General features: G+C 40.7%; 3 protein-coding genes across 4 annotated transcripts; all 3 read right to left on the minus strand.

The window, feature by feature from the left end:
- Window positions 1-210: 210 nt before the first annotated feature.
- smim12 (small integral membrane protein 12) lies at window positions 211-2,879 on the minus strand. Of its 2 annotated transcripts, none has more exons than XM_034705538.1 (2): window positions 2,758-2,879; window positions 211-1,369 (listed from the first exon to the last, which is right to left on the minus strand). In XM_034705538.1, exon 2 carries the CDS (start codon window positions 1,339-1,341, stop codon window positions 1,069-1,071), a length of 273 nt encoding a protein of 90 aa, XP_034561429.1. In that variant the 5' UTR covers window positions 1,342-1,369; window positions 2,758-2,879; the 3' UTR covers window positions 211-1,068. The 2 variants fall into 2 exon arrangements, with proteins under 2 accessions (XP_034561429.1, XP_034561430.1); XM_034705539.1 differs by having other exon boundaries at window positions 2,764-2,867.
- Window positions 2,880-5,403: 2,524 nt separating this feature from the next.
- pef1 (penta-EF-hand domain containing 1) lies at window positions 5,404-11,618 on the minus strand. The gene is given in 7 exon segments (XM_034705515.1): window positions 5,404-6,640; window positions 6,643-6,672; window positions 6,675-6,749; window positions 6,859-7,002; window positions 7,509-7,664; window positions 9,433-9,706; window positions 11,497-11,618. Coding segments are annotated over 7 exon segments (819 nt in total). The 5' UTR covers window positions 11,518-11,618; the 3' UTR covers window positions 5,404-6,521.
- A 507-nt stretch (window positions 11,619-12,125) lies between these two features.
- cx30.9 (connexin 30.9) lies at window positions 12,126-25,127 on the minus strand. The gene is made up of 4 exons (XM_034705517.1): window positions 25,080-25,127; window positions 18,697-18,833; window positions 14,127-14,613; window positions 12,126-13,211 (listed from the first exon to the last, which is right to left on the minus strand). The coding sequence occupies exons 3-4, from the start codon at window positions 14,514-14,516 to the stop codon at window positions 12,801-12,803; spliced, it is 801 nt and encodes a 266-aa protein (XP_034561408.1). The 5' UTR covers window positions 14,517-14,613; window positions 18,697-18,833; window positions 25,080-25,127; the 3' UTR covers window positions 12,126-12,800.
- Window positions 25,128-26,829: the final 1,702 nt, after the last annotated feature.

Consider the following 26,829-nt stretch of genomic DNA (forward strand, 5'->3'; position numbering starts at 1 on the left):
TTTATCACGGCTTTGTCTACCGTGTTCCCTCGAAAACAATTTCCTTCTTGAGCAGAATAGGCAGACTCATTGCTTCCTTCCTCTGACTTTGATGTCACTTTCTGTCCTTGGCTGCAGTTTGGTTTCATAATAGCGTGGGACCTGATACGAGCTTGGACCTGCATGTGAAGTGAAAAAAACTGAAACTACAAACTCAACAACAGGAACAAGTGATGACAAAATGCCAGAATTTATCGATCAGTTTACAACAGCAGGCGTACACACAAAGTTCCTTTATGCTCACATTTTTCAAAACACATATAATCTAAACACTAAGTTTGCAAACCACCCAGACTTCAAAAAAATAATATGTAGATGTTTCTGACAGTAGGACTAAGTAGCTTAAACTTCCTGAGAGACCTCCCACACTGTTGGCTTATTGTCACATACCATCAAAGGATACATGAGATAAAAGAAGTACAACTCAGACGTGTCTTGCTTTCTTTGCTTTGATTGTGACAATAAGAAGTCCTGTCTTAACATTCACAGAAGATTAAAAGAGAAAACACATTTGTGACAGGCTTCAATGAGGGACAAAAAAAATACATTTGTGTCATAGTACACACAATAGATTTAAATAATGCCACAAAATGACTTATTCTGATCCAACCCAGTCTTTAGGTCAACATTGGGCACCCAGAGGTTTGATGTTTGAGGTGTTGCTAGTATAGTGTCATTGTTTTGTTACAGGTCCATGCACAAACAGGCATGAGCAACATGAAAGGAAGAATAAAAACACACAGCACATACATTTGAGTCAATAAAAGACCAAGAACATGTGCAGCTTCGACAATAAAGTCTGTGTTGTTAAAGATGTATTACATTTACACAGGTATGCTAATGCTTCTTGGTGCCCAATGCATGGCTAAAGTGATGGAAAGAGTGTGTGTGTGTGTGTGTGTGTGTGTGTGTGTGTGTGTGTGTGTGTGTGTGTGTGTTCCATATCCTCTGGCTCATCCACTCTGCTTCCAGTGCGCCACCTTCCTGCTGGGTGCGTGCAATCACAAGTCTCTCCCACACCCACATGTGTTAGCTCTTCTCAGATCGGTTCCTGTTCAGAGCTGCTTTAGGTGCGAACTCCAGTTTGTCTTTCAGGCTCAGAACCTGGGTGCTGTCTGTACCCATCTGTTCCTGCAGCTTCCTCTCCTCCCTTAGCTCCGCAACGCTCTTGTCCTCCCGAGGTTTGGGAGTCCCTCTGACAAACCACTCCAGGTGATAGCCCACTGCTCCCACCACAAAGGCCACAGGGAAGGTGACGTAAGGGGTGTAGGTTCGCATCGCTGTCCAAACTATGGGCCACATGACTGCATGCAGCTTTTGCTCCCAGATACTGGACAGGGAAAGAAAAATATTTGATTGGAACAAATGTAGCTTAAAAAGATGACAAATACAAGAAAACAGCAGCACAGATACATAAGGAGATAACACAAAAGATCGTCTGATTCATACATATATCTTATTTAACTTCTCTGATCTCAGAAGTGACAAGCCTTTCTTCTCAGCTGGTTCCCCCTTGTGGTTTGAGGCTGAATCTGATGCTTAAACCACTTTTCTTTTTTGATACAGTATGTAGCTACATTTTAAAATACACTTCTTCAATGTGACAGTGCTTATGTAAGAACAATAAATACATCTTTCCATGTGACCAATCACAAACATGGCAAGTCTACGGTCTGTAGATTGTCATATTTCATCAAGTCTGGGCAAACTATGATAACTTGAAAACATGATGAAATGCAACATGCACTCCAGACTAGTATCAGCACAGCTGCAGTAACAAATGCAGGAGGAACACCTAGAAGAAAAACACTGAATGCACAAATGAATGCTTGTAACCTCACTTTGTCTTCATTAGTGCACAATAGATGTGACTTTTATATAAACAGTCCTGTTATATGGAGCTGAATGCTTTGTCGCTCAGATGTGTTCTTAAGGGGAGAATGCCAGTCTCAGATGTTTTAGCAGCAGCCCTGAGGGGATCATATGGAGTGTTTGGAGGTCATGAAAGAGGAACATGAAAGTATCAACAACATTGAAGGCATTAAGGAGGATGCTTTATCTTACAAGTAAAACAATCAGGCAACACTGCTTTAATGATTTAATCAATTTCTGCTGACTAAGTATTTTACTAATGAATCAATGAATGTCTTTTATTTGTACGTTTATAACATCGTACAAGGCCCTGGGACGCCATCATAAACACTGTCTGTTCTTTCTAATGCCCCCAAGTTTTTAAGATCCAACCAAAGACAATGTAGTTCACATAAGCCGAATAGAGGAGCGCCTTCTCTAGATTCTTTAGGTGTTTCATGTGTGTATAAGGTTGTTTGGTTAACTCTGCACACGTGCAAAGAAATTAAAATATCAAATTTGTGAAGGGAGTTTGGCAAGACTTTGATGTACTGCTAACCGAAAAGGACAAAATCAAGTAGCAGGGATCAGGAAAATCGGACTCAGCATTCACAAACATGGGGTATTGGTGGACCACTTCTTCGTTATTGAATCATGTAACCCGACTAACAGGTTGACTGCCCAAAAGTCATTCACTGAAACTCCTTGTAACCGGCTCCTTCATTGATACGTTATAAAGTGAGCGATGCCACTCCAAATAAAGTTGAACGTGTAAGCGTTTAGTGTGATACGAATGAATCCCGACTGCTGTCATTCTTTCTACGCTATGGTTAGTTACATTAGTTTTTAACAAAAGTCTTCACTCACCTTTACCGTTAGCACGTTGGTGCTGCCAGTGTAGCTACGCAATGTCCGTGTGGCTGTCTACTTCCTGGTTGAAGCTGATTGGCTGATGGGCCTCTCTTTGCTGTTACCGAGTGAGCTGTACCCTATGGCTGTACACGGCTTTCATTCTCGGTGATTTACTGCCGCCTTGTGGTGACAACGGGGCACTACTACTAGAATGGGAAAGCCGAGCCTGGCATTTATAATTAACATCTAATGGGGAAAACACTGAAAGAATAAACTGTCATTTCTACTACTACAGGAACTGACAGAGATTTCAAATTGTACTGTGTAATATTTGATACAAAACACAACAATATATACATTCCTGGTACTGAAAATTAAGTTGATTTTTGTAGTTTTACTTTAATTAAAAAAAACAGTATTATAAGTGTATACTGGAGCAACTGGAACAATAAATACCACACTATAATTAATTATATTGTTTCTTACATGTCTTATTCAATCAATCAATCAATCAATCAATCAATCAATCAATCAATCAATCAATCAATCAATCTATCAATCTATCAATCTATCAATCAATCTTTATTTGTATAGCGCCAAATCACAACAAACGTTATCTCAAGATGCTTTTACAAACATAGGAGGTCTAGACCACTCTATGTCAATATATATCTAATCTGTCAGAATATATATCTAAAAAAGAAAATGTTCATCAAAGACGACAGATTGGCCGTAATCCTCCTGTCAGCCACCACCTCCACAGGGTCCAGGACTGAGCTGACCAGTGTGTTTAGTCTTGCTCTCCTGTATCCTGTCTGCCCACAGCAGGTTTAATCCTTCCAATGTGGTGTTCGTGTCGGTGTTAATGTTATTAGACCATTAAATATGAAATACTGAAATACAACAAAATAACCTTAACTGCACATGCACTGTAACTGAATAAGGCTCTTATGTAACAACCATAGTTTGGATGTTTGTGGCTTCCTTGACTGGCAGCCAGACAATACCATCCCTCTATGTTAAAACATTAATTGCATTGTTGCACAAAACACGCCCCTCAAGGAGTAGTCTTGAAGGCTGACAGATTTGTCACCAGTGTTGTGTCACTCGCTGACAAGGCATCAGCCACCCGTCTTGGATGACAGACCCAAAGACTGCTGTGAGAATTTCTCTTTTTTTAAAATCATATTTTGCTACAGGAAGACAGACGGTTGTCGGAGGATTGGTGTGCTGCATAACACAAACAGTTTGCTTTTGTTTAGTTGAACTGCTTATGAAGGATGCCCAGAAGTTGTGTTGATGCCAGCAGGAATCTAAAGATTGCAGAGTTGACTTCAGGGAGAAGATATTAGATGACACTATTCTGCTGTAGTCTGAGAAGTAAATCAGTGAGTGTTTTATGCAAACAAAGTTTTCCATAAAATTATACCACTATGGCTTATACTGCATGGAGCTGATCTGAAGCGACTGGAACAATGCTTTTCGTGGAGTGATGGCGAATACTGACTCACTGGTTCTCACAAAGAAGCAGACAGTTTTAAAAAAAGAAGCAGATCTGTATCCAAATTTGTCATTAGTTCAAATGGCGGCTAAAATCATTGTGATTAACAGGATTCTGTGTGGGTGATTATGAGTCATGCTTCAGATTTATTCTTTTAAGCAGTTCCCCACTCTGTGCTGTCCATCCTGTAGTTGCCAGAACTGGCGTTTAATCAGTCCTGTCAGATAAACTAAAATGTGCTCATCCCCTGCAGGAAAAACAAAATTACTAGTGCCAGTTCTGCTTAACCAGCTACCCCCAGCAGTGCCAGGATTATTTCATCAGTTTATTAGTAAATGAGATTTAGAGGCTGCACTTGCCAAGATTTGTGTTTAAAAATAACAACCATCCTATCAATCCAAATCACAAACTGTGGCTGAGAGAGTGCAGCGTCACATCCTCTCCGAGTGAAATCTCACAGATCCGCTCTATGTAGCCAAGTTAATTACACATGTCAGGCTATGGTCAGTGGTGGAACATTTCCTCATTATGTAGAGTAAGGCTTTAGGTTAATCACAACATGAGGCAGGAGATGTGTCCTGCAATGTGTTCTACGGGCAAAAACCTCTAAGCATGGTCCACTTTGACTTTATTCTTAAGTCCCTGAACTCATTGTTTGAAATCCATGAGTGGGTTGATGTGTGAGCAGAAAAGGGTATCAGCAATAAAGAAACACAAGGTGCGCTTAAGGACTCTCTGACAGTTGAGCTTAGCCTGGAATTAGGATGGAGGAAGAGGGATAAGAAAGAGATGCAGGTGGGATTTGAGCAAAAAAATGATGCACAGGAGAATTTGATGGATTTCCTCTGATTTGAGAAGCGATGGGAGAAGCGGGAGGACTCTTGACCACAGCCTGTGATCAAACAGAGTAGCAGATGGTGAGGGAAAGAAGTGCCAGATGTGGAGTGGAAAAAACAGAAGCTCTTTGCTCTTTTTGTTCAGCCAATCTGTTTTACAAAGACGGAAATGAGTAACTAATTTGAGGATTTTTGAGGTCAAAAGTAAGGAGCAGAGTTTGACCATTACTGCTGCAGCAACAACTGCACTCCAGCTGAGCCGTTTCTACATTACACACTCAGTTACCAACTTTTTTTTTTACCCCACAAAGAAAACTCTCAAGCTTTTAGAAATGTTTCACATACTTTATTGATACATAAGTGGTCTTTATGCAATATTTGTTTCCTTAAGATACAGATTTCTCATTCAATCCCATTATTCAGCTCATATAATAAAAGTAAAAGTTTAAAAAGAAGGAAACTGCATTTTTCTAGCATCGCAAATGCATTCAAACAATATTATTTATACATCAAAAATGTGATATAAAAGCTTGCATTTGTTTTTGGCATTAGGAACCATTTTGGCATGTTTCTTAATAACATGTGCGGAGTGTATTCCTTTTAATGAACAAGCCCCAAAGTTTCTAAAGTTCCCAAATCTTTGAGATCAAGGTGAAAGAATAAAAAATACAGAGGAGCTTGAAGTGCTTGTCTTTTGGCCACAGATTATTGGTCTTCATATTTTACTGGCTTACAAGAGTGCAATTTAGCAGAAACATGAATACATTTATTCTATATGAACACTTAAAAGTAAGCTTTCCAAGCTCTAACACCTACGCCTTTAACTCCACTACAAGTGAAAGTCATTCTGCTTTCAATACAAGCAATTCAATACAAGTGATCCTGTGGAAATGCTGAATAGCCCTAATTACAATGAATCAAATGTTAATGTATGTATAAAACATAATCCTGTGCTGTAAAATGTAAATGAATTTACAAGGTCCGACTTATGGGTTTGCATAATTATTATCCTCCAGTTGATTGCAGGACATTAAAATCCATCTCTGGTGGATTTTGTTATGTTTTTCACACCTATCACGTTTCCTTCTCAAGCCAAGTCTTTGAACTCATTCAGTCAAGACAGATTGTTGTCAGTATGGTTGTCAGGGCAACGCACTGTAAATAAAAACAGGAGGTAAATACGTGCTCACTTGTATCAGAATTAGGCTCCATCATTTTAATCAAGTACTGGTATCGGTTAACAAAAGACAAACCTGATAGTCACCAAGGAACCTTAATGCTGTTCCCCGTTGCATGGAGCTAAGCTTTATCTATTCAAAGCAACAAGCCATGGAATGAGTGGATGGCTGATGTAATATAGATATAGCAGCAAGTTGGGCACTTATGGAAGAGTATTTCAATCTGAGCAAAATGACCTGAACATGGAATGACACTGATGAGGCTCACATGAGCCTGGTGACGGTCCCAGAGAGGAAGTCTTCGTAGCTGAGGCGGATGTTGCCCGTCATGTTGGTGTCTCTCTCCCTGAAGACCTGGGTCATAGTCTGGAGTTGGGTGCAGACTGGATGAAACGGTCTAGCTGGATGCCAGGCCGCCACCTCGCACTATGAAGTGTCGTACCAATGTCTCAGAAAACTGAGGGCTGAGGTTGTAGCCCATCTGAGCGAGGGCTGAGGAGGGGAAGAGAAAAAAGAAAAAACAAGCTCTGGGTCTTATTTATTTCAGTCTTTTTTTTTCTCATGGTCATTAAAGAAGCGTTAGCTCAAGGTGGCATGTTACCTTGGTGTAGCTCGGCACTGCTGATACAACCTGAGCGGTCTCTGTCGTACTGCTGAAAGAGCGCTTTCCAACGCTGCATGAAGTCCCACAGAGCAGAGAAGCCAAACAGGTCTATTCTCCCAGACCGAGTCTTGTCAAACATGTCTAACAGGAAACACAGAACATTACATGTTTAACCAAAGGCAGTGTTCATGTTCCTGTGCGGCACACACACGTGAAACACTTTCAGACTTCATTCCAGGAAGCTCATTACCATCATTTTGAAACTTGCCCTTGCAGCACACACAAGTCACACATTTCTCATTATGGTTAATAGAGGACATTAGTCACTGCCTGGCAAATAGTTGAAATGCAGAGAGACTCCTGAAACAAACAGGCGCAGAGACACATATGACTCAGTCAGTTTAGGGCTGACTTTAAATATGAATCATTGTTTTGAAGTTTCAAAGACTTGGGGTCTTATAAAACCAACCTACTTTCTTTATCCCACACTTCTTGGTTAATTCATTCTATCATTCCGCCTCTCTTTTACTGTGGCCATTTCCGTCTCTGAGACTATTTTGGTCTCTTTTGGCCTCCGGATACACACAAAGCTTTATTTAACCAATTCAACCTCACAGAGCACCCACACTCTCTGTAGAGCAACTTACTGATCATCATGAGGCAGGTTTCGTCATTAAAAGCAGACCAGTTGGAGTTGACGAGCGCCTGCTTCAGCTCCTTGGGGCTGATGAAGCCGCTGCGGTCTGTGTCGACAGTATGGAACCACTGGTACGCCTCTGGGTTAACACCAGGAGGGATGTTACCTGCAGAGAGGAGAAATAAGAGTCATGATGGGAGACTGGGGTTGCTTCAGACTCACTTTGGAGATGCCCATCACTGCAAGATTGCTCTTCAGTCACTGTTTTCCTCTTCCTTTACTTCAATCTGTCTCAGGCAACTACTTTCTCTCTGAAATTATCTGTCCCCGCATTTTCACACTTTGAGGAGAAGTGATATGTGTTAGGCGGGGGGGGAGTAAAAGAGAGAGGGGAATAGACAGTGAAGATTCTTGGAAATGAAGTAGCTGCCTGGTTTTGAAGCAAAATAATGACTTATTTATAGGGCGATAAAGAAAAACAATTTTACTGACTGGTGGTTGAAACTGTGCTAAAACTTATTCATCAAAAATAAAACAACACTACTTGACTCTGTGTTTTGGTTTTGGTGCTGGAAGGACATTAGTTTGAAAAATAGCACAGTGTATAATAACTATAGCCCAAAATGTTGTTTACATATAAAAGATGTGCCAGAAATAATCCCTATAATTTATGCATGTTGCCTAAAAGTGGATGTGGGGATATAAGAAAACATATTACAACAGAGACAGCAGTAAATAATAATTCTGCTATCATGATTCTACATAATTAAGTACTGTAGCGTATCTAATAAGAGGGAAACTGCTGATTTAAGATTTAAGTTCTCTAACATTCTTTTTTTTTTAAGTTATATATTTTTTTATATATTTTATATATATTTTTTTGGTGACTTTTCGCCGTTATTAGATAGTACAGCTGAATAGAGACTGGAAACATGGGGAGTCGAGAGTGGGGGAAGACATGCAGAGAATGGTCGCGGCCAGGAGTCGAACTGACTCCTGGATGTGGGGCGCTTAGACCGCTAGGCCACCAGCACCCCGTTCCATAACAGCCTTAACAATACTTCCCCAACCTTAGTTACACATGCCTAGTGTTTCCTACGGCACAAGATTGTGGGGGAAAAAAAGCTAGCTAGCTGCAGGGCTGTTGAGGAAAAGTCATCTCAGCGAGAAGGAGATAGTGTCAGGGCAAGAGGCCATTACCCAGATGCACAGAGGAAAAACACATGGAGAGTTAGAAAATATGGTGTAGGAGGAGAGGAGGAGTGTAGGGAGGGCTTATTGTCAGAAAAAAAATGAATGGTAAGAGAGGGACAGGTGACTCTTTAGGCCAGACCCTGATGGATTCCATCCCTGTGGGGAGTGATAGCTACATACGCTATGATGCTCTGACTTAGGCAGAGCTGCTACAGGAAACGATGTAATCACACATACACGAGTATACACACAGCCACACACACACACACACACACACACACAGACACACACACACACACACACACACAGACACACACACACACGCTTTACCCATCCGTCTCCTACTCTGTTTCGCCCTCACTCAGTATTACCAGAGTCATCACTCCAACCGTGTAATCCTGCTGAGGGGCGAAAACTGAACCCTGTCTCTACATGACTGTCTGGGAACGCTAGTCATTTTCTATCCATCATCTCACCAGAGAGAGAGAGAGAGAGAGAGAGAGAGAGAGAGAGAGTGAGAGAGAGAGAGGGAGAGGGAGAGAGAGGGAGAGGGAGAGGGAGAGAGAGAGAGAGAGAGAGAGAGAGAGAGGGAGGGAGCAGGAGAGAAAAAGGGGGAAAGAAAGCAATGAAGAAGAGGGAGCCACAGCCTACCTGCAGTCTCTTCGTGTTCAGAATAATTTCAGCTCACAAGCAAAGGTACAGCAGGGGCTTACACAGCTCCAGTCTCAGGCTACAATTACCTGCAGGAGCATGGTGTCCATAATGCCCTCCATGAGGTTGTGCCCCATAACCCCCGTATGGTCCACCGGGGGCAGCTCCTTGTCCATGCCCATACTGCCCTCCATGACCTGGAGCTCCATGACCTGGAGCTCCATGACCTGGAGCTCCATGACCTGGAGCTCCATAACCCCCGTGTGCACCTCCATATGGTGCAGAGGGTTGGTGATGACCATAGGGAGCACTGCCTCCGCCGTACGGAGCACCTGGTTGTTGGTGACCTCCTCCTGGATAGCCCTGAATTAACAGACAAGGGCAAAGGTCTCTGAGACTGTGTGATACACACCAAGCACGCATGGGTTGTATGTTGAGAGACGGACGGTGTTATAACCTCTCTTTTGAGACGGAAAACATAAATATGGTTGAATGGTTATGTTTTGATTACCCCTGATTTCAAATAAACACCACTACAGGGAGTATGTGATGACATGCTCACTACTCTAAACACTTGATAAAGTAAGTTATCTAAACATTGATCTTTCTAATCTAAAACTGACAGCTACAGTAACATATCAGTTTCTTGAATGTAACTTACTGTTTGGAAAGCTACCCAGGTTTAAAAGTAGGTAGCTTTGTTTGTTTAGCTATGCTCCAATGCTGTCTACAGATCTCAAGTACCAGTATTAACACAAACCATTATTTTGATATAGTTATGCATATAAAGTGAGTCTTTGGGGAGAGCTTTTCTGTACTCTTACCCACCCAGAAATTTGCTGGCAAAACTTTGAAACTGTAACAGGAAGATTGTTTTCACCACCATTTGAACAGATCCAACTACCTAAAAACAAGCAATACACTGGAAAAAATGCCCCTCCAAAAACAAGAAGAAAAAACTTATTTCAAGGTACTTTTACCTTAAAATAAGCAAAGAAATCTGCCAATAGAACATGTGAAAATTTGTTTGGTAAGATTTCTTAAAATAAGACGTAATATTTAGAAAACTGTGATCTTAAAATTAGCAGGGAAAACTTATTTTAAGCAATATTTTACCAGTATTCAAAAGCTTAGTGGCTCAGCCAGAAATGCTAACAATTAGTATTTTTTCACTCAAAAAAAGTTTTTTTCACTAATAAATGTCATGGCAACTTCTTCATTTGAGATATGTTCACCTTAATTTGAGTTGTATTATAGCAGCACTTCTCTAGGTTTAAGACCAGCTTGTACTTGAAACAAGATTACAAAGTTGAATTTGAGCAATTTGAGATATAATGTCTTCTCATAGTTAGCTAGCTATACTAACATTCAGTCATGTTGTTCTCTAGGATAAGCCAGCTATGCTCAAAAGTAGGTGTTTCACTGTATGCATGTAGTTTGAGGATGTATATTTGTATATGATTAAGAAGAAACAGTGCCTGAAAACTGTAACCCACCCTTAAAAAAACAACTTTTCTCTCTTTCTTTCTTTCTTTCTTTTATCAGTGGATCTGTTTTCTGATAGATTCTCCAATACAAAGCATTTACTGAAATCAAGTAAAGGGTTTGTCTTAAATCAAGATGATCCATCTTCTACAAATAAGATCTCAGCTTGAAAAAACAAGTCCCTCTATCTTGCTCAAATGTTACTTGTTAAGTAAATGTATCTAAAATCAAGTGAGATAAGACATTTTGACTAAAAATGAGACGATTTCACTTGGTAAGATTTTGAGTTTTTGCAGTGTAGCGACATATGTTGCTATAATAATAGCTTTAAAACACATTAGCTTACACATATGGGCTATGAGGATTATTGCAGAAAGTCATGGTCGGAAACAAAACATATTTAACAATTTCAAACACTCTCTAAATCATAAACACGTTGGTGAAAACACTGCTTCACTCGCTACTAAATATCACTTTAACAGCAACAGTTATCATCGTTCCGCTAACGTTACTTTTGCTACAATGTCATAACCATAAACACATGGACGCTGCCATTAGTTACGTCACATAATGACGAGATAACAGATGATTTGGGTATTTAACGGCATAAACATTAGATTGTCACAAACATACATAAAACATATAACCTAAAACTCATCATTTCATACCTGGCCGTAGTGGAAACTCATGTTTGACAGACTTTACTTCCTTCAACAAGGGAGCAGCGAAGGCGGATACAGAGCCGTCCGTCTCGGGTTAACTATTGGTGCATTTCCGGGTCTGTCAAAACCGCACCCGCGTCCCTTGCTCCGGATTGGACGGCAGGATGGAAAAGGCATGACGTCAGAGCAAATAAGTATGAATCACTTTGCCCGACGCTCCCATGAAAACAACCGAATACTTTCTGACTCAGTCACTCACCTTGTTATCCCTGAATGAATACGGGGATTATGGGAGTCTGAGTTTTGACCTCTTTGTGTTTGAGGAATGCGTGTTTCCACAATGCACTGGTGTGATATGGGACCACTAAGCTTTTAGTTGTATTTCAAAGTTGGTTCATTGTTTACTTATTACATTTTGGCATTAGTAGTTATTACATAATGAAACCTCCGAGTCAAACACAAGCCCTTGACAGAGCTTGTAACATGATATTTATGAAAGAACAAAGGAGACACACACTAAACGTTGTATAAATTGTGAAAAAACTTTATACATTGCAACAATAAATAGGCCAACAAAATGTATAACAACACATATAATCTGAATTTTACTTCATTTTATTAAAAAAGATCTTTTAAAAATGTGTAGCTAACTTTTTAGGGGTATAAATGTTATACATGTAACAACTCTGTGAAGCATTTTTAATCCACATAAATGTCAACAGGAGTCAAAGTAATTCATGAACAAAAGAGAGCATTTTCTTCATATTGCATAGACCCTTAAGTGCTTCCTGTAGATTTCTTTGTTCCCCCTTATAGGAAGTGTCCTGTGTGCCTTATCTTGTTTGATTTATTGGGGTTGGAGTGTATGATCAGGGAAACGCTTACTCTCTCTCAACTGTACTAACTTGACCTGGGAACCTTTTACATTGTGTCCCTACAGTTATATTTACAACGCACCTGATAGCTTAAACATACTACTGGCAAACAATACATGTAAAAAAAAACACAGACACACATAGACACTTCCTTAAACTCACAGCACAAATCAGTTCTAAAAATACTCTAAACCCAAATGTTCCCTCTATAATCTCTGTTTGAGGGGTTTGTTTGCATGCATACAGTGTGCATTTCTGCAGAAAGTCATTTAACATGATAATATTTACAAAGAGCTCTATCAGAAATCCCTGGATTGATGGATATCTTTTCTGTTCAGCAGCCACTCAGTCTGATGATGAATGCATTTGATTGCAGTCGTCCCTTGTGTTCTTTCCTCAGTTTTTCAACATGGCTGCTGCCATGTAATCTGTATGTTATTTTTTCCTTGACGGCTTCTGCTCTTTCTTGATGTTACTGAGGTTTTGGGTGGACGCAGTGGGATCCAGTCTGATCGATGACCTGGGTGCTGCTAGCGGTGTCATCTCGTGATTCTCAGCAAACAACCTCCTCTCTGCTTCAGTCTTTCTGCGAATGAGTTTCTGGACGCGTTTGCAGATGAGGTATATCATCTCACAGATACACATTAAGATGCAGAAGGCGGAGGAGACCACCATAAACAGGGTGAAGATCTTCTTCTCTGTTGGGCGGGATATGTAGCAGTCCACCGTGTTGGGGCAGGGCTCCAGGGAGCACTTGGACAGGCGGGGCATGTCGTAACCTTCGTAGACGTAATATAGGATGTAAAGGAAACCTGCGTCGAAGCCAGCCTTGAAAATCAGACTCACCTATAAGAAAGATAAATGAGGGTTAAACTAGGCTCCACAGGCTGTGTGTAATGAACAAGGCAACAGTTAATTAGACTCTCCATCCATCAAACCATGTCCAGGTGATTTTTTATCCGAAAGTTTCATAAAAACTGAAGGAATGACATATTTTACTTGTGGGGAAAATGCTCTTATGTTAGATCTATTATACAGAATTGAAACTTTCATAACTCTTCGTTTTTTTCCCAGTTTGAAGAATGGTAAAACTTGTTTCTGATTGGATTGAGGTATAAAAGCTGCTGTCAAAAATGTTGCTTGAGTGACTCTGAAAACAAATCATTAACAATTACAGAAATGTCATCTCCAGTCTTTTGTTCACAGCAGCTCATCCATGGTTATTATTTTTGACATTTGGCCAAATTCAGTTTGTCAAAACAGACGCACTGCTCTGTCTGTCACTGGTGTGTGACTGTAGACTGTAAAACAAAGATAGTTATTGCCGCCACATTGTGACATTATCAATAGGGCTTGTGCCAAAAAGGCCTGGAGTACTTTTCTGAGGCCTGGTTTTGGAATTATAGTCATCAGCATCTTGTTGTATTAAAACCAGATGTGACCGTATTTGGATGTCAGGGTGGGGATTCATCGCTCTGCTCCAATCCTGGCTGACAGGTAGCTTTTTACGAAATCATATCCTGCTTTATTGTTTGGTTTTCTCCAAAAGGGACTTTCATTTCCTAAATCAATGTCAAGCTGTATTGAAAACTATTGATTGTGGTAATAAATGAAATAAGAGAAAGGTTCATTTTCTCATCTAGAACTCTATTTTCATCTTAGTCGCCCCCTGCTGACCATGAAAAGTATGCAAGTTTAAGGAACTTCCATATGCTTAAACAAAATCTTGGGTATGAACACACTTTCCACTGCTTTGCTTACCAGATATGTCCACCACAACCCGCCACGTTTCTTCCCAGGGTTGGCATACAGATGAGCCCCCTTATGCGAGGCAGTGTACTGCATGTCCTTCTTCTCACGATACTTCACGTGTCCCACTACCATTAGCGACGGGCAGGTGACAAAGATGAGCTGCAGGGCCCACAAGCGGATGTGGGAGATGGGGAAGATGTGGTCGTAGCACACATTTACGCATCCCGGCTGGGCCGTGTTACAGACAAAGTCCTTGCTCTCGTCACCCCATACTCGCTGGGCGGCCACCACAAAGACCATCACCCGAAAGACGAAGACCATGGAGAGCCAGACGCGGCCGAACACAGTGGAGTACTTGTTGACCCCGCTGAGGAGCGCCTCCAGAGCAGACCAATTCATGGTTGCTGCCTTAGGGGTGGAGGAAGGGACGAAGGAAGATTAAGGTGAAGAACCTCTTTGGGAGACCTTTTAGGGAGAGGTTCTTTGTGTTCTCAACCTGAAAAAGAAGAATGACAAAGTTGATTAGAAAAATTAAGAGAATTTCAAATGTGTCTGCATTTCTGTGACAGAGCGCACTGCACGTTTCTTATCATATTTATAATTCAGGTACTTCTTGATCATTGTAATGGTTGTTGTTTCAGTGATGTCTCTGGTTTCCAAAGCAGAGTTTTGAAGCCCAACAATAGCAGTCCCCATATTGGCAATGCTGACTCAACCTAACTCTCAGTCGATGCAGCAAGAAGCAAAGCGGTGGAGTTGAGGAGGGCCTGCATTCTCCTGGCTAACTGCCATCTTGTCAGTCAAGTCAGCTACAGGGATTTTATTGTGGATCTTTTAAATCCAATGCAGACATGAAATATTTAGATTTTAAGCTCCGGAAATTGGGCAGAAAGACAAAAGGAATAAAAAAAACATCTTTTTGTAATGAAATTGTAAATGTGTTTCATAGTCAGAGAGTAGAAAGTAAGTGGACGGAGCCTCTGGTTTCAGGTGACGCCACTGTGACAACGCCTTAAGCAACATTTTTTAAATGGCCAACAGGGGGAGACTCCTCAGGTTTCATAAATGAATTCAATTTTTATGACTCTATGTTTCAGTTTGTCTATTGTCTGGTTGTAATCTCTAGTTTCAATTCTTCTTCAGGTCACCATAAACTTCATTTTGTGAAATACTGTTCTATTCAGAGTAACATCTATGCTGACACTGAAAATAATGGCCACCTTGGATTAAGGACAGAATGCAGATCATCCCTAATGCCAACTATGGCTACTTCTGTTTTCAGTAAATCAAGATAGCAACAAAAAATATCTAGTTACTGAAAAGTTTGTGATCTTACATGTTTTCAAATATTCGTAACCAACGCCTGCCAATATATTTCTAAAGCCCCTCTGCTGATTCATTCTGCAGACCTTCTGTAATAAATCCATTGTCCTTTGATCATACAACTGTCTTCAAAACTCATATTCAAGCCATAGGCGGTACAAAGATGGATGACATGACAACTACCCAAAAGTAAAGCCTTTTGCAGCCTCCCCATAATGATTGACCATCAAAACAACACCTCGATTTGAACGGAGGGGACTTGGGTCAAACTTAAAAATATTAATAAATTACAGATTTCTGTCAAACATAGCTTCTGTCATTATAGTTAATTCTTACCATGCTGATTCATGTACATTTGTTCATCTAATTTCTTTTTTTATGTTGAAAAATAAGGTATAGAGCAAGCTCTGTTGACAAATGCTGCTATTTTGGTATTGTATGATCTGCAGGGTAAAGGAGGAACAATGAAAAAGAGGGTAACAAAAATAAACACTCAAGCAGCTGCTCTGCCATGAGCTGTACCGCTCTGAGGAATCTCAGTTTTATTGGTGTGTTAAATGTGTTTTGGTTAGCGGGAGAGGCGAAATGTTGACACTGTGGTGCCACCAGCAAATCTCTACTGCTCAGTCTGTGGCTTTAAAAGTCATCATCAGTGTAGCATATCAGTGCCCGCTGTGGGGAGGGATTTTGCCTTCACTTTTGTACTCTGGGAAGAAGTGGAGATGTGCCCTCCATCTTTTATACTGTCAGTGAATTGTGTATACAAACTTATTCTATATTTGAAGTATTGTAAAGCTGTAGAGGATACTTCCCTCGGTATTTTTCAAAGCCATAAGAAGCAGAAAAACACGTTCACAAAACAGAAAAACAATTTTGAAACAATGATCCGCTATGAGGCAACAAATCAAGCAGACATTATTTTCACAATCACCTCCTCTGTCATACCTGATCTGTGTTTACACACAGGGCTACCTTTTCAATACAGACTCATAATGCATCAATGGGAGAGTCATCAATGGAGCCTCCCTGTGCTGAAAGGACAAACCAATAGTCTGCACTCTATTAGTCAGCTATTTGCACAGTGTGGGTGCTCTCTGTAATCCCAAATGTCTGTTGCAGTCTTTTATCTTCAAAGCACTGCTAGGGGATTCAGTTGTGAATGTTAAGCATGCCATGATCGTTCCATGGCATCCTGTGCTCCAGGAGATGAGGGGGTTTTAGGTGAAATATTACCTTGTGGGTGTAAAGGCCTGATCGTGTGCAGACTTTGAAGATGGTGCTCATGTGGATCACCTGCACAGTTAGTTTGCGTTATTTTTCTTTGAATGTTTGGTTGAATATCTATCCTTTTCCGTTTTCAGTCTCTATGTGGAGTATGTGTTGTCGCAGATTTAGTGTGGGTTGGAATGTCAGGTGCCACAGGTGTGGTTGTCAAGTAAAAGGGTGGGAATAAAAAGTCATTGACATGCATGTTTGATTCTGTTATGTAAGAGTAAACACAATAAGAGTCCACAGTGCTACTTAAAGGCGAAGATTTCTGCTGGATTTCTTTTCAGCAGCAGTAAAAACCTCCTCTTATACATTTACATCTCATTCTGGCAAACGCTCACAGCCCGACACAGAGCGAGCTGGATAACAGACGTGCTGCTCACTGTTCCATTTCAGCTCTGTTTCGACTAATCCCGAGCATTTTGAATTCAGAAACACTTTCCTACAGCATTTCGGCATCACTGTAGACAAATTGAGCTGTCAAATCAGTTGCTATTTTTCTCTCTCATCCAGTATTCCTGAGTGTTAAATTACACGGCATAAAACAGACTTGACTCAATGAAAGGCTTCAGATGTAAAATATAACAGGGTGAAATTCCGACAGGTTCAATCACTGCTGGTGCTACCTTTTCTTTCTGAATGGATGAAAAAGCTACTTCTACTTATCTAAAAATGCTGCCCAGCTTGTACATTTTTGGAGAGTGACAATCCTCAGTTATATCTAAAGATCAGGCTGTAAAAAAGATCTCTGTTTTAAATCTTCAATTTGCAGCAGAGGCCTGACAAATCCACAACTGACTGTTTAGACACAAACTCTCTTGCAGAAATCAATGAACAGCGAAGTTCATTGCTTTTGAACAAGCAAACAGAGCATACGGTTTATCAGTGTGATTTCTCTCTCAATTTTATACAAAATGCACACAGAGGCGACACAAACTTTGAGGTGACAATCAGCCTCGTACACAGGAACAAAAAAAACCTCAGAGACAACAGTATATCTTGTCTCTGTGAGATGGCAAAGCTGGACCACAATTTGTTTTCCTATTTGCTCTAGATTGCAATGTTGCCTTCCCTGCCGACAGCAGCCGGCCTCGTCTATCTATTTTCTGTGTGTTTGTCTTTCTCTTTGTTGTGACGGATGGGAAATATAACATTTTTTCAAATGAGAAACCTTGGGTTGTGTGATGATTTGATTCCATTATCTGTAGTTTCTTGCGCTTTGTTAGCAGTCTCAAAAGTGGACAAGAGTTTTGATAATCATGAGTGAAATAAATGTCAATAAACAGTCCTCAAATGTGATTATTGGTTGTTAGATAACCTCCTTTGAAAAGTATAAAACCTGCTGATCCTTGGTGGACTCTGTTTACACCTTGTGTACATAACCAGCTTAAACAGAGATGAATCCTCGACCCTTCTGTGACTCGCTCTACAGGTTGAGCTAGCTGCAAATACTTCTCTATCCACCAACCGACTACATTGTCAGTATGAGTCAATGCTTCTGGCTAACAAGGTGGGGTTGAAGTTCTCTTCTGGCTTTTTCCCCTCTTCTTCTTCTTCTTCTTTCTACTCCCAGCGCTGCTTTTCATTCTTTTTTTGTCATTTGCACAACTTGTCTTTCTACCTTCAACCTGACTTTATTCCATTTTTCAAGGGAACACGAATCAGCCGGAGGAGTGAAGCTCTGGCAATCCGTGTATAGTTTTATTTGCAGCGCTTCGAGTTATCTGTCTTTACAAATCTCATTCTTTTGTACGCATCAAGGTTGAGCTCTTTCCTTGGCACACAAGATCTTCCCTCTGTGTGTGATAAAAAAGGAACAGATGACTAATACTCTTACCCTTTTACTGTCCCTTTTTCTTATTCTGTCTTCTGTCTCCTCCAATCCCTTCCACTCCCAATCTAAAAACAGACCAAATTTCCCAAATCCACCTACAACTGGACTACTTCCTTTATCCAACACTATTCAAAATAAAGATAAACTCCTTACCTTGGACACAGACGCTTAACAACAGAGGTGTTCCCTGACTGGAAAGGGAGCGTGTCCCAGCTGTCCTTGCGTTGATGCTAAGTGGCTTTGGTCTCACCTGGATACTCTCAGAGGGTTGGCTGTGAGGTGTGGACTTACTGAAAGAGTTCAGGAAAGGGTGGAGCATCACACATAGACTCTCTCACACAGCGGCAGTTCCTATCTGGACTTGTTTTGCGTGAGTAGATGTGCCTCAGGGTATTTTTGAAGAACCACAAGAGAGAGATATCATCAGAGAAAGGAAAGGGAAGCAGTTTCACAGAAGTGAGAAGGGAAAATGGTGTCATAATAATGGTTAGACCAGAAAAAGGGGTAATAAGAGGTCTTTGAATTGTTGTAAATGAACTGATACTGATGCAGATCAGAGCATTACAATGCAAATTCAGGAGGAGCAAATGGGTCTGCACTGGTTTCAGGTGTTAAAACTTTAAATCCCACCTGTAGCTGCGTTATCAAGGTCTGTTTGTTGCTCTTTTGCTTTGCACACAAAAAAAACACACAAACAATTGTGGGGATTTTAGACATGTTCCTTGCTCAAAAGAATGTCTAACAAACATCTTACATTCAGAGTAAAGAGGGAAAGAAAACACCAGGAAGTTCATGGGAATTTGGTGGAATCTTAAAAAGAAAATATGTGAAGGACCATATGCAACACTAAAACACACCCCATAGTTCCCTTTGGTATTGCATTCAAATTCTAGTATCACTTCTGTATCAGATTTCCTCTGTCTGACCACACAAGACCCATGGCAACCATCACTTGACAGCGGATCCCTGTAGGAAATGGTGTAATAGATGTTTCTTCAAGGCGAACAATCCCATACATTCCACAGGAGGGAGGGATTACCTGCAATAGTCCCAGACCTGTTGGGTTGTTTTTTCATTGTTTGTTTTTTTGTTTTTTGTTTTTTTCATGAGTTCCCAAGCTACCTGCTGGCACACCCACCTGCTGCCTTGGTGCTGCCATGAAAGCAACAGATGCAGAAATAATAAGCACATGTACGTATTTTTAGTAGAGAACATATAAAGATTGGGGATGATCAATTCACAGAATAACGTTTTTATAGTGTTATACGAAAGGGTGAGTCAAAGGTGAAGAATGACAGACCTCGGGATAATTGCTAAGATCAGTTAGGGAGTGGCAAAGTAATAAAAGGCAACTAGCTTGTAACTCCCTCACAAGCCACTGAGCAGGTTCTCTTATTTGGTTCCTGTTTTTGCATCACACCAGACAAAAAAGATCATATTGTTCCTTCCTTAAAACGAGACCTAATCCTGGTTTCATTACAATAGTGTCATTAAGAGAAAGCAGACTAGAGAAGAACATAGGGAGACAAAGGGAGAGATAGATGCTTCCCTACAAAGAGTATGTTATGCCCTGAACCGGCCTCTAGAGAATGCTGATGCTCCATCATTTCTTTACAGTTTTTTTCAGTCTGAGTGAGAGGGGAAAGAGATAGAGGGAGAGAAGGAGGAGACATGTTAAATAGACAGAGAGACAGAGGATCTCATCTCTCCTATTAAAGCTAACCAGCCGCATCATCTGTGATAAAGAAAGAGGCAGCATCAATGCAAAGCTCCAGAGAGGGTTGTCAACAGTGATACGACCGTCTTTAAACAGGCTGATTTAAATGAAGTGACCAACAGATTTCACATTTTAAACACCAGAAGCATTACGATGAAACAAAAGCTGGCAACATATCACAACAATGGCCGTGATCACTCTTAGATCAGTGCTTCTTAGGGTTGTCTTCACTTCCCCATCCACTTCAGCTAACAGAGTACAAAAGCCAATCACAGAGAGCTGTTGTAACTAAAATAAAAGATGTGCAGTATAACCTCTTCTTGCTCCTTCTCACCATGTGGAGGATGCTGGAAAACATCTGTCTGATTCATTCTTGACCTGAAAGAACTCCTAAGTAACAAAACCAGTTCCCACACACACACACAGTCAGCACTGAATATGAATTTTGAATGGCTACAGTTCAGTCAAGCAACTTTCGTGGAGGCGTCCCTTATTTTCCTATGCACCGCATGCCTGCAAACGGATGTGCCTGGATCACTTTCTCTAAATGAATTCTAAAAAAAAAAAAAAGTATTGGAGGTGTGCAGATCTCGCTTGAAGGAGGTATGATTCAGAGCTCTTTTTATTAGAGGAAGGTATTCTCAACAGGCTGACAGGTGTATAAGTCACTCACTCTGGTAAGTCTGCAGGGCAAAGTTAGAAACAACAATTCGTGACAAGTCATGGCTAAAGTGCAGGTTCACAAGTGTTTCTATAGCCTGGAGAATGAAAACCAGCCTCCACTGAGGGGTGGGGGACTGCATATTTCTTCCTAAGTCCAACTAGATAACAATTTAGGTGTGTATAGTGAAAAAAGGCGACCCATATCTGAGCCCCTATGATCATGTTGCTAATCCCTTACCCAACAGTTTGTTGTTTTCCATATACACAAATAAACACTGAAACAGCAGATTACATATCTGAACAAGTCTGCACATTGATGCTGGCAATCCTAATGCACTAACAAATGATGAACAAACAATCTTGTTGCCTCTGTCTTATTTATAAGGGGAAGGCAGAAAGGGGCAAATCAAGTTCAAGCTGATTGGCTGATCATAAACATGCACATTGTTGTAATGCATCTGAGTGAGTGGTAAACAGACTGATAAAAGAAGAAGTATTAGCATCTGGTTTCATGATTAGGCCCGAGGAAATGTAAAGGTGCCTTGAGCCTGCATTTTCAGTTACAGAAGGAGACTCCAATGTTTACGAAAAGAAGTCCGATATAAAAGCATGATTTCAATTCTTATTTTTCTCACTTGTCTTTTTTTATCTTAACATTGTTGTAATGTGCTTAAGCAGCAAAACACTAATTTGAAGCCCTTTACAATACAGCATGATGTTCATTTTTATAATTAATAAAATGTAAAATTGGCTTTCCCGACAAAAACTTCATATAATTCACAAAGCATGCACAAAGTGTTAAGTGCACCACAAACTACACTGCAGAGAATAAAGTGTCTCTCTGTGCATGTGTTGTTTGCATACATTTGAATGATCCACAGTGCATTCATTTGAAAAAAAAATAGGCCCCCTCCTATGCAAATGAGCCTCATTGCAAAATACAACTGATTCACCAACACCTGCACTATCAGCAAGTCGCAGTTGGAGTGACATTTGTAACACTTGAGAGTTGTTGTAATTGGCAGGTACAGTGGTAATTGTGATATGGATATGATATGGACTTGTAGTGACATTTTGGAGGAGGTACACATCAGGCTTCATACACAGGCTTCTGCTTAGAAACAGGGCTACACAGACCTACACAACGTAGGCTACAGCATCAATTCAATGTAGCAACTAAACCAGGTTTCAGGCTGTCTACGACTCAACCCGTGCTCATACAGGCTGTGCCATTACGCACAAGAGAGGGGTTTTTTTCAATGGGAACAAGCCTTTTTTTTGCATGCTTGCACCAGGAAGTAAGCTGCATACAAACTGTGAAATTTGTGTCACGTCTGTCATGAATCAACTCCAAAATGGCAAAGAGATCCTGCTCCTTTCAGTTCATCATGTCATATTTGATCTATTCTAAGTGTAGTTTCATTCATTTTTGGTAATTCTAGTTCCAGCTCCAAGTATGCATTGCCCATTGTCTCATGTCTTGTTTTACTTCTCATCTTGTTGTTAGTTGTCTTGTTGTTTTTCAGTTATCATTTCTTGACTGTTTTGTTTGACATTATTCTGGTGTTCATGTTGTCCTGTGTGAGTATTTGTACCCCTTGTGTCATTCGTGTTCCTGTGGTTTAGAGTTGGTTTTCATTCCTTTCTGTTTTATTTTGTAGAATTGTCTCCCCAAGCGTTAGGTCTAGTTTTACTTCCTGTGTTTTCCCTCCTTTGTGATTGTGTATCCTGCCCTCATTGTCTTCACCTGTGCCATGTTGCCTCACCCTCATTTGGCTATACCTCACCTATGTCTCATTGCTCGTTACCCAGTGTGTATTTGGTCTCTGTGTTTCCTCCCTTCTATGTCAGTTCATCCTCAAACCTGTCCGTGTCGCTGTGGGTCTTTTTTAATTATGTGAAACCAACCTTTTAAGTCTGAATGTGGGCCAACCTATGTGATACATCATGAATTTGGATAGAATTTAGCACTGGATGAGAGCACACAGCGCAGCTCAGTGCAGCAGAGAGATGGGATGCTGAGAGATCATTTCAATCACAATTAGATGAAAAAACTGGAGCAATCTGCACTGGGTGTTTTTTCACTTGAACATCCTTAGCACAATTTGCTTTGTCAGTTAGACCTTGAGCTGCTAGCGGGGGCAAATTATGTGCAATTCTTGGTTCTATTAGTGGCCACAATCCATCCTTAGTGAATTACCCCCTCAGTGATGTCACCTATTTGTTTCTGGACAAAGGGTTTCCAAGCCACATGATGGCAGTCACCATATTGGAAATGCTGACTCGAGCTAACTAAGTGTCAACCTAGCAACAGACAAAGGCTGATACTCAATCTCCTCCCTAAACCCTGAGCCCTTAAGGATTTAATTGACATCAACTGAAAAGAGATTGAGTGGACAATGGTGCAAGGGCTCGGAATAAAACTAGGAATGGGAACACTGTGCAACTTCTCCCATAATTACATCATAGCTCATCTTAGCAGCATTTGGGATTTTTATTGTACAATTTTACTTTCACCAAATTCAAGGTGCTTTAGGGACCAACTACTTGATTTCCATATGATCCAGGCTCTTGCAGTCCAGACTGGTTGAGAAGTAATTGACAATTTCTACTTTTTTTTTGTTCTAATTGCTTACCAACAATTTTTTTTTAATTAAACATCAACATTGGTTGCACCTTCCATGCTTCTTCTTTATCGTCTCTCTCTTATAAAAACAATTCAGTGATATCCGGTTTCCCCCTCCATGCTTGTGGGCTTCCCCCTGGGAATCCTGTGTTTCATGTCACAATGCTAGGAACTATTCCCTCAGGCTAAGTCTGCACATATGTCCACTGACGCAAATTGCATAAAGGGCTCAAAAAGTCATCCCTCACACACTTGACACACAGATTTGACAGGGAGACAGCGCTAAGCCCTCACAGATTTAACAGGAATGCGCCTCAAAGTCAGAGAGTGTCTGAGTGTGGACATTGAGACTGAGCCACAGAGGTGGAGCTGAGGCGGGCTTGAAGCCTCCTGGCAAAAACTACATTGTGCCAACATGTCAGTGAACTTGGCCATGCCCTGAATCATGCAAATGAATGCATAACTTTAAGTCTTCGTATTTGAGAACGGATGAACAGTTGTAAAACAAATCACTCCTGCTTCAGTGTGTACAAATAAAGAAATGATCTCTTTACCTAAAATATTTGTACCAGGTTGTAAACTTGCAATTTTGCTGTATGAAAGGGAGTTTATTAATGGTGTCACTAGAAATTCCTAGGCTTTTTGAGTAAGCCTCAAGTGGACACTTGGGGAACTGCAGTTTTTTCACTTATGCATTTGCTGTAGTTCTCCACACCACAGGCTGCTGCTTTGCTAAACTGGAGGGTTCATGAGCAGAAGGGTAACAGTATAGAGTACAATATACTGCTTTAAACAGTACAGAGCTATCACTGTTCATTTGACAGTGATGTACTGATGTTTAAAAAATGCTACACGCAGCTTTTCACTTGTCTGGTCTGAACTGTTTAACATCAAACATCCAAACTGCTGTATCCATCTGGGCTGACACAGTCATCCTGTCTGGTCTTATGCCTTGTCTCTCTGATCATCCTCAACAAACCTCTCCCTGACAACTCACCCCTCCACCTTCCCCTGCCCTCCCTCCCCCCCTCCCTCTCTCACGCCCCTACACCACCCTTCCCTGTCCAGAGACCTGTCCCATTACTGTCACAGTCATTGCGCCAGCTTAGGTCATTTCCCAGCGTGTCAGAGCCGGTGACACTGAGTCAGCCCCCCCTTTCTCCTTGTGTTGTGACAGCACTGTGTCTGCACCGCCACTGAGGATGATGTCAGGGTGCCCCCTCAAGGAGGTCACCATCTTCTTTCTTTCTCCTTCTGTCTTTCTCTGCCTAATACCCTGACTCCTCAGGATCACGGTCAGTGGGAGAAAAGGTTTCTGAAAGTGTCAGGAGTTTTATGGAAAAGACAAAAAAAAATGTCTGCAAGCTAAGACTCGTTGATTAAATCCAGTATGCACAACATAACGTTACTTGACTCCATATGTAGCTGACTAACTCCAGGGATAATAATCACTTTTGCTTCTCACTTAGATTAACTTGTAATTTGCACAGTTTGATCTGACAGAAATTATTGGTTAAACCATCCACTTACCTACACTCTCGGACTTGATCACAGCAGCCTCTCAATCCAGGATCCCACTCTCATTCTTTTATTCCTTTTTAACCATAATTATTAAAGGTTCAACTCTGAATTCAACTCTACAGAATTTAGAATAGGAAAGTCTTAACAGATGTTGATCATTTGAAAGACCCCTATCATGATGTCAAATAATAATGTGTGTGACAAGTTGTTCCTATAGTGTGTGTGGACTACAGTGACCAACACAGCACAGCACACACTGACAGATTTATTTCCCCAACAACCAGAGTTCCAACCCTCAAAACTGGAAATCTTGCAAAAATCTCCCTCAGTCTAACCCAATTGTAGAATAAGAAACACGACATACAACAGGCATTAAGCTATGTTGCTAGTAGTTTAGCTAGCTGGTACATCCATTGCTGTAGCTGTTTCTCTCTCCTGGTCAATCTGATTGAGGTATGTTTTTTTTTAAAAATACTTTATTTTCAGTTTTTTGTTATATAACAAGACAAGAAAACAGACAGACAAACCATAATAAAAAGGAAGGAAAGTAATAGGCACGCACATCATTGGAATGGAAAGCTATCAAAAGACAAAAAACAAAACAAAAGAACAAACAGACAAAACAAAGAAAACATACATACATATATGCCCATACTGCCATTTAACAATAAGGTGAGATATTAAATCAGTGTCAGACCAAAATGAAAAGTAAATAATGGATAACATTCCCCTGTCTAAAAGTCCAAGGGTGAATTAAAGATCCAGGTGCAGGGTCCATATGTTCAGTCCAAGGCGTAACAACCCATCATCAGTGCAGTCCAACCAATGCCTAGATTAATCAGGTAGCAGTTTTTTTACTTTTGATATATTCAATAAAGGGACCCCAAATTTTCAGAAACTTAGTGTGTGAGTTTGAAAGAGTGTATCGTATCTCCTCCAGGTACAGACAGGAAACCATTTCACTTAACCAACAGTTAAATGAGGGAGGCGTAGCTGACTTCCACTGCCGCAGGATTGCTCTCTTAGCTGTAGCCAAACCAAGCTTTAAGGCCTGTTGTAGGGCAGATGGAAGAGTGAGAGAGTAATCGGAGCAGCCTAGAATGACGGTGAGACAGTCGGGAAGAAGTGATTTGTTGTATGCTACTGTATAGCTTGAAGATGCTTCCGCAAAAATTCTTGAGTGCTGGGCAGGACCAAAAAAGATGAGCCAAAGTCCCCACATCTGATTTGCATCTGTCACATGTAACCGAGGGGTAGAATCTATGTAATTTGTCCTTAGAGTAGTGCAAGCGATAGACAACTTTAAACTGAATTAGTTGGGGCCTAGCATTGATTGAGCATGTTTTTATCTCGCTTAGTCCTTTTGTCCATAGATCGTCTGATATATCAAGGCCGGTGTCCTTAATCCAAGCTTCGTTAATGTGAATAGAAAGGGTTGCCATAGAGAAAAGGTTGACTAATTTTGTGATCAGCTGTTTTGATGTTGGAGGTTTTCTCATGAGGTCATAGAAGATGTGCTGTTTAGGTATTGTATCAAAATTTGAAAGGGAACATCTGATAAGATTTTGAATCTGAAGATAGTGAAAAAAATGTCCGGGTGGCAAACTGAACTTAGACTGCAGGTGGGCATAACTTGCAAATCTGCAATCTATGTCTTTAAGAGTGGATAAGCCTTTTTCAGACCATTGCGTGAATGCAGTGTCCATTAAGCCTGGTTTAAAAGAGGGATTTTTACAGATAAGAGCATAGATTGACATTT

Source organism: Notolabrus celidotus, chromosome 16 (assembly GCF_009762535.1).
Source record: "Notolabrus celidotus isolate fNotCel1 chromosome 16, fNotCel1.pri, whole genome shotgun sequence".
Lineage (NCBI taxonomy): Eukaryota > Metazoa > Chordata > Actinopteri > Labriformes > Labridae > Notolabrus > Notolabrus celidotus.